This window comes from Octodon degus, unplaced genomic scaffold (genome assembly GCF_000260255.1).
Source record: "Octodon degus isolate 3935 unplaced genomic scaffold, OctDeg1.0 scaffold00096, whole genome shotgun sequence".
NCBI lineage: Eukaryota > Metazoa > Chordata > Mammalia > Rodentia > Octodontidae > Octodon > Octodon degus.
The window spans coordinates 1,626,836-1,639,964 of NW_004524672.1; the positions used below are offsets into that span (position 1 = coordinate 1,626,836).

The 13,129-nt window shown below is 50.1% G+C and overlaps 1 protein-coding gene across 1 annotated transcript in view; it reads left to right on the forward strand.

Annotated features, from left to right (window-relative positions):
* The first annotated feature begins 646 nt into the window (after nucleotides 1–646).
* The window catches only part of Irs1 (insulin receptor substrate 1), a 61,756-nt gene continuing 49,273 nt past the window's right edge, over nucleotides 647–13,129 (forward strand). The window contains exon 1 of the mRNA XM_004638150.2: nucleotides 647–4,934. Coding sequence (XP_004638207.1) covers nucleotides 1,194–4,913 — 3,720 coding nt within the window. The 5' untranslated portion in view covers nucleotides 647–1,193 and the 3' untranslated portion in view covers nucleotides 4,914–4,934. The remainder of the gene's footprint in view (nucleotides 4,935–13,129) is intronic.

Sequence of the window (13,129 nt, forward strand, 5' to 3'; positions counted from 1 at the left end):
GGGGCTGCCGGCCGCTTAGGGGCGCTGCCCGAGCGCTACGCAGAGCGGGCGCCTCTGCGGCACGGCCGGGGGGCGGAGAGGGGCGGGCGCGGGGCGGGCTCGGCCCGGAATGTAGAGACCCAGGCGGGAGCCTCCCGGCGGTGGCCCGGCGGCCGGGCGCGGAGGCTCCGTCACGTGTTTTTCTCCTCCGAGTGAGACGGCGGCGCGGCCGGAGGGGGCCGGCGCGCTGATCCAGACGGCGGCGCTTGTTTTGGTTGGGGCTCTCGGCAACTCTCGGAAGGGGAGAAGGAGGAGGAGGAGCAGGGAGGGGAGAAGTAACTGCGGCGGCTGCGCCTCCGGGGGAACGGGCGTCTTCCCCGAATCCTGCCCCAGCCTCCCCCCGCCTCCTCCCTCGACCGCTCCCCCCTCTCCCCTGCCGACTCGAGCGAGGGGCAGGGATGAGCCTGTCCCTCCGGACCGTCCCCGGCTGCCCAGTAGCGTTTCGCGTGGAAAAGCCACTTTCCCCGCCCGCCGAGATGGGCTCCAGTGTGGGCTGCAGAGGACGCGTCCGCGGACGGTGGCAGCGACAGCCGCAGCGCCGCGGTCTCCGCAATTGAGCTGGTATTTGGGCGACTGGTGGCGGCGGGGACGGTTGGGGGGTGGGAGGAGGCAGAGGAGGCGGCGAAGGAGGAGGAGGGAGAACCCCGTGCAACGTTGGGACTTGGCAGCCCGCCTCCCCCTGCCCAAGGATATTTAATTTGCCTCGGGAATCGCTACTTCCAGAGGGGAACTCAGGAGGGAAGGCGCGCGCGCGCCTGGAGGGGCCACGCGGGGACCCCGGCCGCTGCTCCCTCCCTGCGCGGGACTCAGCGGAGGAGGAGAGAGATGCATCTTCGCTGTTTTTCGGCTGTGGCGGCCGAGAGGAGACTTGGCTCTTGGCGGATTGTAGCTGCGCTCACCCCGGACGCCCTGCCTCGCGCTTGGGCATGAAACGCCCGTGAACTCCGACCGCGTTATCTTCCCCTGCGCAGCCACTGCGTCCTCCTTCAGCGGCCCCTCCCTCCCCAGCGCGGGGGGCGGCGTGGATTTCGGAACCTGGGTTTCTGCTGCCTCCAGCCCTGTTTGCATGTGCCGGGCCGCGGCAAGGAGCCTCCGCCCCCCACCCAGTTGTTTTTCGGCACCTCCCTCGGCTCCACGGCGGTGGCGGCGGCAGCATGGCGAGCCCACCGGATACCGAGGGCTTCTCGGACGTGCGCAAGGTTGGCTACCTGCGCAAACCCAAAAGCATGCACAAGCGCTTTTTCGTGCTGCGGGCAGCCAGCGAGGCCGGGGGCCCGGCGCGTCTGGAGTACTATGAGAACGAGAAGAAGTGGCGGCACAAGTCGAGCGCCCCCAAACGCTCGATCCCCCTGGAGAGCTGCTTCAACATCAACAAGCGGGCTGACTCCAAGAACAAGCATCTGGTGGCTCTCTACACCCGGGATGAGCACTTTGCCATTGCGGCGGACAGCGAGGCCGAGCAAGACAGCTGGTACCAGGCTCTCCTGCAGCTGCACAACCGTGCCAAGGGCCACCACGACGGGGCTGCGGTGCCCGGAGCGGGAGGCTGTGGGGGCAGCTGCAGCGGCAGCTCCGGTCTTGGGGAGGCCGGGGAGGACTTGAGCTATGGAGATGGACCCCCAGGACCTGCGTTCAAGGAGGTCTGGCAGGTGATCCTGAAGCCCAAGGGCTTGGGTCAGACAAAGAACCTGATTGGCATCTACCGCCTCTGCCTGACCAGCAAGACCATCAGCTTCGTGAAGTTGAATTCTGAGGCAGCGGCCGTGGTGCTGCAATTGATGAACATCAGGCGTTGCGGCCACTCGGAGAACTTCTTCTTCATCGAGGTGGGCCGTTCTGCAGTGACGGGGCCTGGTGAGTTCTGGATGCAGGTAGATGACTCGGTGGTGGCCCAGAACATGCATGAGACGATCCTGGAAGCCATGCGGGCTATGAGCGATGAGTTTCGCCCCCGCAGCAAAAGCCAGTCTTCATCCAACTGCTCCAACCCCATCAGCGTCCCCCTGCGCCGGCACCATCTCAACAACCCTCCGCCCAGCCAGGTGGGACTGACCCGCCGGTCTCGCACGGAGAGCATCACTGCTACCTCTCCAGCCAGCATGGTGGGCGGGAAGCCTGGTTCCTTCCGCGTGCGCGCTTCCAGTGATGGTGAGGGCACCATGTCCCGTCCAGCCTCGGTGGATGGCAGCCCTGTGAGTCCTAGCACCAACAGAACGCATGCCCACCGGCATCGAGGCAGCTCCCGCCTGCATCCCCCACTCAACCACAGCCGCTCCATCCCCATGCCTTCCTCGCGCTGCTCACCTTCGGCCACCAGCCCCGTGAGCTTGTCGTCCAGCAGCACCAGTGGCCACGGCTCCACTTCAGACTGCCTCTTTCCAAGGCGCTCGAGCGCTTCTGTTTCTGGCTCCCCCAGTGACGGTGGTTTCATCTCTTCTGATGAATATGGCTCTAGTCCCTGTGATTTCCGAAGTTCTTTCCGCAGTGTCACCCCAGATTCCCTGGGCCACACCCCACCGGCCCGTGGAGAGGAGGAGCTGAGCAACTACATCTGCATGGGTGGCAAGGGGGCCTCCACCCTGACGGCTCCCAATGGTCACTACATTTTGTCTCGGGGTGGCAATGGCCACCGCTACATCCCAGGAGCGGGCTTGGGCACCAGCCCAGCATTGGCTGGGGATGAAATAGCCAGTGCTGCAGATCTGGATAATCGGTTTCGGAAGAGGACTCACTCAGCAGGGGCGTCCCCTACTATTTCCCACCAGAAGACCCCCTCCCAGTCCTCAGTGGCTTCCATTGAGGACTACACAGAGATGACACCTGCCTGCCCACCAGGAGGTGGCAGTGGAGGCCGACTGCCCAGCTACCGGCACTCCGCCTTTGTGCCCACCCACTCCTACCCAGAGGAGGGTCTAGAGATGCACCCCACAGAGCACCGTGGGGGTCACCACCGCCCAGACCCCTCCAGCCTCCACACAGATGATGGCTACATGCCCATGTCGCCAGGGGTGGCCCCTGTGCCTGGCAACCGAAAGGGCAGTGGGGACTATATGCCCATGAGTCCCAAGAGCGTGTCTGCCCCACAGCAGATCATCAACCCCATCAGACGCCACCCCCAGAGAGTAGACCCTAACGGCTACATGATGATGTCTCCCAGTGGGAGCTGCTCCCCTGACATGGGAGGTGGGTCGAGCAGCAGTAGCAGCATTAGCGTCGCCCCTTCCGGGGGTAGCTATGGGAAGCTGTGGACCAATGGAGTTGGAGGCCACCACTCTCATGCCCTGTCTCATCCCAAGGCCCCTCTGGAGAGCGGTAGTGGCAAGCTCTTGCCTTGTACAAGTGACTACATGAACATGTCGCCCGTTGGAGACTCCAATACCAGCAGCCCCTCTGAATGCTATTATGGCCCTGAGGACCCCCAGCACAAACCTGTCCTATCCTATTACTCATTGCCAAGGTCTTTCAAGCACACCCAACGCCCCGGGGAACTGGAGGAAGGAGCCCGGCATCAGCACCTCCGCCTTTCCTCCAGCTCTGGTCGTCTTCTCTACACTGCAGCAGCAGAAGATTCTTCCTCTTCCACCAGCAGCGACAGCCTGGGTGGGGGCTACTGTGGGGTGAGGCCAGAGCCTGGCCTCCCACACCCCCACCACCACGTCCTGCAGCCCCGTCTGCCCCGAAAGGTGGACACAGCTGCACAGACCCACAGCCGCCTGGCCCGGCCTACAAGGCTATCCCTGGGGGATCCCAAGGCCAGCACCTTACCTCGGGCTCGGGAGCAGCAACCACAGCCACCCCTGATACACTCTCCAGAGCCCAAAAGCCCAGGGGAATATGTAAATATTGAATTTGGGAGTGACCAGCCTGGCTACTTATCTGGTCCCATGGCTTCCCGCAGTGGCCCTTCTGTCCGGTGTCCCTCTCAGCTCCAGCCAGCTCCCAGAGAGAAGGAAACTGGCACCGAGGAGTACATGAATATGGACCTGGGCCCTGGCCGGAGGGCAGTCTGGCAGGAGGGTGGTGGGGCTGAGATGGGCAGAGTGGGCCCAGCACCTCCAGGGGCCACTAGTGTTTGCAGGCCTACCCGGGCAGTGCCTAGCAGCCAGGGTGACTACATGACCATGCAGATGGGTTGTCCTCGTCAGAGTTACGTGGACACCTCACCCGTCGCTCCTGTCAGCTATGCTGAGATGCGGACAGGAATTGCAGAAGAGGTGAGCCTGCCCAGGGCCACCATGGCCACTCTCTCTTCATCTGCAGCAGCCCCTGCTTCCCCCACACCACCTCCAGGAGCAGCTGAGTTGGCTGCCCACTCATCCCTGCTGGGGGGTCCACAGGGACCTGGGGGCACGAGCGCCTTCACCAGGGTAAATCTCAGTCCCAACCGCAACCAGAGTGCCAAAGTGATCCGTGCAGACCCACAAGGGTGTCGGAGGAGGCACAGCTCAGAAACCTTCTCCTCAACGCCTACTGCCACCCGGGTGGGCAACATGGTGCCCTTTGGAGGGGATGCTGCAGTCGGGAGCAGCGGTGGTGGCAGCAGCAGCAGTGAGGATGTGAAACGCCACAGCTCTGCGTCTTTTGAGAATGTGTGGCTAAGACCCGGGGAGCTAGGGGGAGCACCCAAGGACACAGCCCAAGTGTGTGGGGCAGCTGGGGGTTTGGAAAATGGTCTTAACTACATAGACCTGGATTTGGTCAAAAACTTGAAACAGCGCCCTCAGGAGCGCCCCCCTCAACTGCAGCCTCCCCTGCCCCCAGCCCCTCATCAGCCCCTGGGTGGCAGTGAGAGCAGCTCAACCAGCCGCTCCAGCGAGGATTTAAGCGCCTATGCCAGCATCAGTTTCCAGAAGCAGCCGGAGGACCACCAGTAGTTCGACTGGACATCACAGCAGGTGCGTTTCACGGAGTCAAAGTCCTGAGACAAAACTGCTTTAACCTTGTGCTTGAATTCTGTTCTCCACCCCCGCCCCTTGCTGTTCCTTCCCAATGCTTCCTTGGAGAGAATGCATGGGGGTTTCCGGGCTGAGCATTCAGATACCTCACAACACCTGGCTGACAGTCAGCTAAGTGTATAGGAGCAAGCAGCCACAGGAGGGCTTTTTCCTTTGAGAGTCCCAAGTGAAGTACTTACTGTACTGTTTTAAAACTTTATAATACCAGTTCTGATATTTGTCAAGTTCATGTACATATATAGAAGAACCTTCATCCTATTATTGGCATCGTTTTCTAATGTTATAGTAAGGTCAGCCCCTGGAAGGGACTAATGTACAAAAATACTTGTTAGTACAGAGACTAAGCCCTTATTTAAGTTTCTCAGAGCTCTGAAGAGTGATCTTACTGAGTTGCTCTGTGATTTCACAATACCAAGGCAACATTAACAGCAGCAGGAAACATTAATTTTTATTCCTGCTGGCCTAAAAAGATTCAGGAGTCAGAGCTTTATAGGCATACATTCTTAGGAATACTGATCTATGATCCCTTAAGTAAGTAATTATAGGTGACATTTTCTTTTTGTTCCCATACCAGGATTTGTGAAATATTTTTCACACACCAAACCACCATCTCCCAGGCATGGCTACTTTTATACAGGATATGCAATAAACTGAATGCGCCTGGGACTCATTATGAGTTAAGAGTTATGGAAGTTCGTCCCAGCATGTCTGTCTTGCAGTTGTCTGCTCTTGCCCTGAAGCATCACACATATCATTTGTGGGCTACTGTACATCTTCCATAAAATTACTTTACATTTTTATGGTGAAAAGAAGGTGCTAACGTGAAGTCAGAAATGGAGGCTATGTTGTTTTGGTTTGCACTGAATGGGAGCGGGGTAAGTTGTGTACTCTTCTTCACTCTTAGGTTGTTTGTTGTTCTTGAAGTTCAAGAGGAGATGCCTCAGAAATGTTGAAAGTTGGCTTTAGGTCTTCTGTGGTTAAGGCTGTATTGAGAATGAAAAACATTTGCAATAGGAAATTGGCCTGCTCTTTGCTCTGTGAGCGTATTTTCTAGTGGTCATAATTGTGGGTAGAAAAAGAGTATAGTTTGCAAATAATGTGATGAGTTGGCAATGTAGACATTTTTAGCATTTGGAAACACTTTATTCTGACAAAGTGATTATATTGTGATTTTGAAATGCTGCACAAAATGAGGTTTTAGCAACATTTCAACTTCTTGTTATGTGCCCATTCATAAGAAATTGATTCGTGTCTTGAGTTATCAGTAGGTAGGTATTAGCGTATTATGTGGTCAGTCTCCTTGAGCCTGGACACCTGACCAGTTTCATTCTGTATTTTGTAGAACAAAGTACTGATCCATGAATATTCAAACTAAAATTTTAGGTGATAATGCTGTGAAAAGTACATACTTGGTTAGTACATATCTGAACATTGTTTTCCGTCATTCACTAGATGAGAGATGTAATTGTGCATGTCAAAGGAAAAATTTTGGGTATTTTAGGTGGTGTTTTGGGGGAGAATCCCTGTTCCACTTTACCCACTTGGATTGTAAAATGCTTCCTTTATTACTTAATGACAATTGGAAGCAAAGAAGCCCAGCTGAACTAAAATTTTGCTTGTAAAGGAGTCGAATGAAGAGGCTAAAAAACAATGAACTTCCCTTCACAAATTTTTTTTAACTTGTAGAATAAATCTTGCCCTGAACAAACCAACCAGGTAATCAAGGGATTTAAAATCTTTTATGTTGAGCATACATGCAAACCAAACAAAAACAAAACAAACCCCAACCATCTATTCTTGGCTTTCCTAGGAAAGTCTTCTCTAGGAAAGTCATAGGATAATATCTCTAAAAATCCTTAAGTAGCACTGGACCATGCTTTGGCCCTACCATGAGAACAAACAAACTACAACAGTAACTAAATGTGTATTTGTAAGAGGTAAATGCGTGTCTTACCTTGGGCACCCTGCTATATTCGCATCCTCAATCCTGTTAGCTTGCCTCCTTTGCCCTTTTAGGTTTAAAGAGGATATTTATCAGTATTCATCTGAAACAGAAAGAAGTCAGACCTGTCAGTGGCAATCAGGTTTTGTTCAAAACAAGTAGGTTAAAGTTTGAGAGAACCCTGTTTTTCGAACTTCCTCATCAACTGCAGTCTTTGCATCAGTTAAAACCTGAAACAGACCAAGAAGAATAAAGATGAGGAACGTGTGCTCTTTCTCCTAGTTTGTCTTTTGAACATCTCTGTTCAGTGTGTTTTGCTGTGCTCTGAAGGACATTCACGTGCGCAGGACGTGGTGGATCCGGCCACCTTTTCTCCTTTCTCTTGCCCACCTTTGTGTCTCCTGCAATTTAGTTCTGACCTGCGGGATTATTTTATGCCACCGCTCCCTCCCATTGCCTTTGTTTCCCACCCCTTATTGCTTGTTCCGGGCACTGGCTTTTGTTGTTGTTCTTTTGTTTTAGAATTTCACCGTTCAGTACTTGTGGCGTGCTCCCTGCAGGGATTCTTGGGGAGCCCCTAGGACAGCAGCCCAGCCACCTCGGGCCAGCATGCACCTCCAATTCGTCTTGTAGTTTTGACAGGGCAGCTGGGTAGAGGGCTGGCTCCCGGGACAGAGATTGCAGCCATCTCTATGGGGTTCAGTTTTTGTTTATTTGCCATTCTTTTGTTATGCTTCGCCCTCTTAAAAAAAAGAATTGTGCCATTTTTCATCTTTGCACTGCTTTTTCCACCCGCGATTTCAGGGGTTCCGTCCTCTGCTGGTTCCCTCTTTCTCCCAGTTCTCTTCTCCGAGTGGCCTTCCGAGCAGGCGCAGACCCCCTCTGCCCTGCCACTTTCCCTTTCAGGGGTCACCTCCGCTTCCTGCATTCCTCCCTTTTATTTGGTCCTTGCTTCCCGGCCCTGCGCCCCTGCGGGATGGGGGTGGGGGATCTGCCCGAGGCCGCGGGGTCTCTGCACCCCCGCCAGTCTCGGGCGTGTGGGCCTCTTCCCAGGCCACGTGTTGGGCAGTGGAGAACGAGACCCCGCCCCTACGACTTCGCGGGGCGGGGCGACTGGGGGCAGATTGGCCCCAGCCATAGCCAATCATCACGAGAAGTGGCTGGCTGGAGGCGGGGCCTGAGGTGGGGGCGGGGCCAGCGACGGGCCAAGCGTCCCCGGCTGCTCTCCTACCCTGCTCTGTCCTCTTCCTTCCGGGCGGGGGGGGGAGCTGAGCCAACCCGGCTCCCCACCCCGCCCCCATCGGAGGATGGGGTGCCGGAGTCCCTATTCGTGCTTCTAGACCACAATCCCAAGAATGAAAGAGTACAACTAGCCCGTTGACAGAGGCCGGAAACACACTTCCTCTTATTTTTAATTGAGAAAAATTCAGGCTGTGACCATGTGACGTGCCCCATTTTGTTTCCCTCCTGTCTTTACTATGGTTTACTACGACGCCACGTTCTTTCATCTTCCTGTCTTGAAATCCACAAGGAGGAGCGAGCGACAGCACGTGGCTGTGGGATTGATGGGGTTGGCTCGAGATTCTTGTATTTACATCTCCTGGGAGCGAGGCGGAAATGCAAGCGCTGGGGTTGGCACCGTTTGGGGTCATTCGGAGACAGAAAAAAAAAATCCTTTGACTTGAAAGTACCGCGCGCTCTGTGCCCTTTATTGAGCACCTGCAGCTTGCAAAGCAGCATAGCTACAGTGGGATCAAGGAAAGCTGATCTTTCCTGGCCTGCCGTGAGCTCAGAGAAGAAAACGTAGGCAATAGCTTGCAGATCCGCAAGAATCCTGAGCTCCAGTAAAAAGCTGGAGGGGTGTGCTCCTTAGCAAAGTTCAGAGACATGCTGCTGACTTTCTCAAACACAAGATGATGATGATGATGATGATGATGATGATGATGATGATGATGATGATGATTTTATTTATTTATTTGCCAATGACTGCCAATCATATCTGGCTTTGAGGTTCTGAAAGCTTTCTAGATTTGTGTTGCACCCCATCTCATGACAAAATTTTGTGAGATGTATTAGTATACGCGATAGAAAACGTTTTCAGAGTTGTCTTTCCTCAAAGACAGTGAGAAAGCGAAATACTACGCACGTGTGGTCTCCTCTTCCTCGCAAACAATCATTTCTCAGCAGCTCAGTTCCAAGCTCCAAAGGTAGCACTTTTGCTCAGGTGCGGCTCGATGAACCAATACTGCTTCAGAGTGGCGCGAGGGAGTTGCTGTGTCCTCCCAGAATATTTTGAAATATTTTGAAATGAATAGCCATTTAAGTGAATGGACAGTCTTAATTTTTTGTCATTGCTTAGGAACTGTTACAAAACAAATCCATAAAAAAACTTCTAGAGGTTGTATTTATCTTAATGTCTTCTTAACCACTATTTCCAGTGTTGTGTTACTGAGAGGGACTTGGGATCCCTGAAGGGCATGCCGCTATTTTTGTTTTGTTTTCTTTATCAAAATTCCTGGAAACTACTTTGGTGCTATCTTGAATGATGCAATGGAAAGGGCAGCTCCCGTGAGCGAGTGATCTCAGCTTCCAACCAAGCCTGTGCCCTTTACCAGCTGAGTGACCTTGAGCCAGTCTCTTAACTTCCCTGAACCTACTTCCTCATCTGTAACTTGAGAATTTTGTTCTAAATTATTTTAACCTCCTTCTAGCTCTAAACACTAGAATGTTATGGAGAGAATGACCAATATTCTTTCATGGGGGCATTTGTGATGGGGATTGTTTTTTGAAGAAGCTGTTGATGGGGTCATAATAAAGTGCCCTGGAATATCCTGTTTCTTCCTTTTCTAGTCCTGACATCAGATGCTCTTTTTGGTCAGACTGGGCCTTTGAAGAAAACCTTGTGTTTGATTCAGTGGTGTTTTAACATTTCTTGTTTGAGGGGAAGATATTTTTTTTTTAATTTTTTAATTTTTTAATTTTTTTATTTTTCAACAAATAATACACTGCATATATTCTTCTTAGTGGTTAATTGCTGTACAAGATGCGGACTTGTGATCCTATTTACAAACACCATTAGAACAAATCATTCTATTCATTAACAGAATGTAACTATATATCTATCCCAACCACTTTGAATACTTTTTTCCAAGATCCGTTATTGAATATTATAGGTGTGTAAACTCAGCAAAATATTCTAAAAGAGTCCAGTAGCCCATAATAGCATTGGGTCGTCTGTTTAACTGGCAATGTCAGAAATTATTGACCTGAGGAGGGGAAGATATTTTGCCTCAGACATTTCCCTTAAGACACAACCCTCCTGATTGGACTAGTCTACATTTTGGAACCGTCTCTAGATTGATTTAGGCTTCTCTCTTTTGCATAAAAAAAAAAAAGGTAAGTAAATAAATGAATGCGTAGGAAAGCAAGTCACCTGCTTGTTCCTGCTTTATGAGATCAGCTGGTCAGAACCATCTCACCCCTTAATATAAGTCCCGCTTTAACCAGTGCATTTTGTGACACTGCTTAGTGTTTATTCTGTAGGAAATCTTCTCTTCCTGTGGTGGTCTGTTTATGGATAATGCTTCTCATTGGACCATCACAGTTCTCGAGCGAGATGGCCATTTAAGTGAATGGACAGGAAATAGAAGCCAACTGGGGATTATAGAAAGTCTTTCATGATTTTGATGCAGTTTTATTTTTCTGTTAGGTGGGGAAAGTCACTGTCAGAGCTCAACCTCTCTCCGGGCAAAGTTACCCTGTCTAGCTTTGTGTGTGTGTGTGTGTGTGTGTGTGCCTTTGGAGCTTTGACTAGCTATCGAGATGTGTAGATTCCTGTAGACTCTTCTTGGGTACCTCAGTGTTACGCTGGAACTGCCAATAGATTCACAACTTCCCAAGCTGTTCCTACCTCCTCCTAGGTTTTACAGATCAGTAGGATAGTCTGGAGACTTTCATTTAGAACTCTGTTCACCTAATCTTTTCTCATCCATCTACTCAGATTTCCTAGCTGCAAAGTATATAAATGGTTTCTTTTATTTTGGTGGGTTGATAATTAAGTATAATGGAGCACTTCACAATTTTAGGGTTTTGTTTTGTTTAAAGAAAGCCATTTCCTCAATTATTTCCTCATGTTAGAGAATTACTGGATATTGTATTCAAGGAAAATAGCTTCTTGTGAACTTGGTTTGAGGTCAGTTTCAGCTCAAAGTTCTGTAGCTTTTTTCACACTAATATTTCTGTTTTGACTTTAAAATAATAGATTCTCTGTCAGCAACAGTTTTATACTGGATATATGATTTATTTCTTTACCTTACGAGTCCATAGCCCTGTGGCACACTTTGAAAACTCTTTTTAAAATGTTACTGAAACATTGAATTTTTAATGTAATTACATGGTAATATTTGTATGGTTTAATAATGGTAAACTAATTTCAAACTAAGGTAAAATATTTGTAATAGTTATTGTAAGACCACTAAAACTGATTGGTTAGTCATTGTCACCTCTTTGCCTCTTCTTGTTTTATATTACGGCAGTATTAATGATACAGAGAACCTCCAAGTGATATAGGGAGAAAAACTTGATCTCCCAACCTAAAAGGTGTCTGGGATTAGTTTGTGTTCTCTAAAATTGAAGAATGAATTTTAGGAACAAACGGAGGTCACGAGCAGAATATATTTATTGAGGGAAAGAAAGCTCCTGTCTGAGAGAGGGTCAGGAGGGGGCCCCAAGCGGGTTGTCTCCAGGAAGCTGTCTCCTCCAGGGAGTTTTATAGAGGAAAACCATGTGGTGAGGCGGGTCTAAGGTGGTGGAGAAGACATGGGAACTTGCTTAGTTGGGCATGAGGTAAGACAAAGCTATGGTCAACCGATGAGATTACAAGCACCAGTGCTCAGGTAATATTGATTAAATCCAGTACCAAATGGGGAAGCCAGTCACCTAGCAAGTGGGCATGAATATGGGACAGGGTCTCTTCCTGTTGGGGGTTGGGCTAGTGACTCATTTGGGCTCTTTCTAGGTGATTGATTCCTGTTTAGAATATCAATCTTGATACCTATCCCTAGGGAAGTATATAGCTGTATTTGTTTTCTCTTTTGTCTTGAGATGTGGCCCACATGAGAATGTCTGTCTCTTCCAAGTTGCAAAGCCACCTTGTCTTCCATCTTGTCTCCTTGAGGACCTGGCCTTGTCTGACTGCCTATAATATTTCTATCTAATTCAACTGCCTACAACAATACTGTCTTTCCCAAACCTAATTCACAGAAAAATGAAAAAGATGGATTAGATAAGTGAAGGTACCATCTTCCATGGTAAGGCATTGTTTTCTGTTTTAATAATATTCTTGCTTTAGGCTCTGCTACAATCTATTTTGTTTTTGTATTTTAGGGAAGGGTCTACAGGGTGTTCAGGGTCATACTACTAGATCGGACTCATAGTGATGTGCCTGTTTACAGCCTCCCAAGAGCTGGGATTACGGACGTGCGCCAGCACGCCCAGTCTCAATTGCCCTCTCTGCGCCCCTGGGGCCGGGGCCAGCATGGCAGGCCCTGGATAGAACCCCTGGCCTCTGTGCCTGAAGCAGGCGCTTTAGTCCACTGAGCTATTTGGCCAGCCCTTATTTGTTAAAATAAATGTGGTTTGGTAAATGTCATTTGTGCTCTCCAATGAACCAGTGATCTTTGAATAACAGCACTTTAAAAAACGATGTATTTACACTGTGAAGGCTGCACTTCTCCTCCAGCTCTGTTTTCTGCCTCTCCAGTATTAGGAAAGCGTAGTTGAATAGTTGGGTCAGACTACAGTTTCAGCTCTAGCAGTCTTAAAGCAGAGAGATTTTGTGGTTTTTATTACTCTATCCAGAATGCTTTATCCAGTAAATTGCATTTATCATTTTCCTTTTACCGTCCTCTATGTTTTTAAAATTACATGTTAATGTGTTCACCCCATCCCATTTAAGGTTATGTAGAAATATTTTGATGCGAGTTCTGTGACATTCCTTGACATATTTAGGTCATGTTGCTGAACAGTATCACTAAATCTTGAAAAATTAATAGTTACATGTTCTCTGAAATGACCAAAGAGATGTTCTTTTTGCAAGTATACGTAGTGTGGTAAATAATATTTTTCAGAGAAAGTCATAATTTTTGCTTTTAGGAAGATAACTAGAAAACAGGCCGAAGGGGGAATATATATA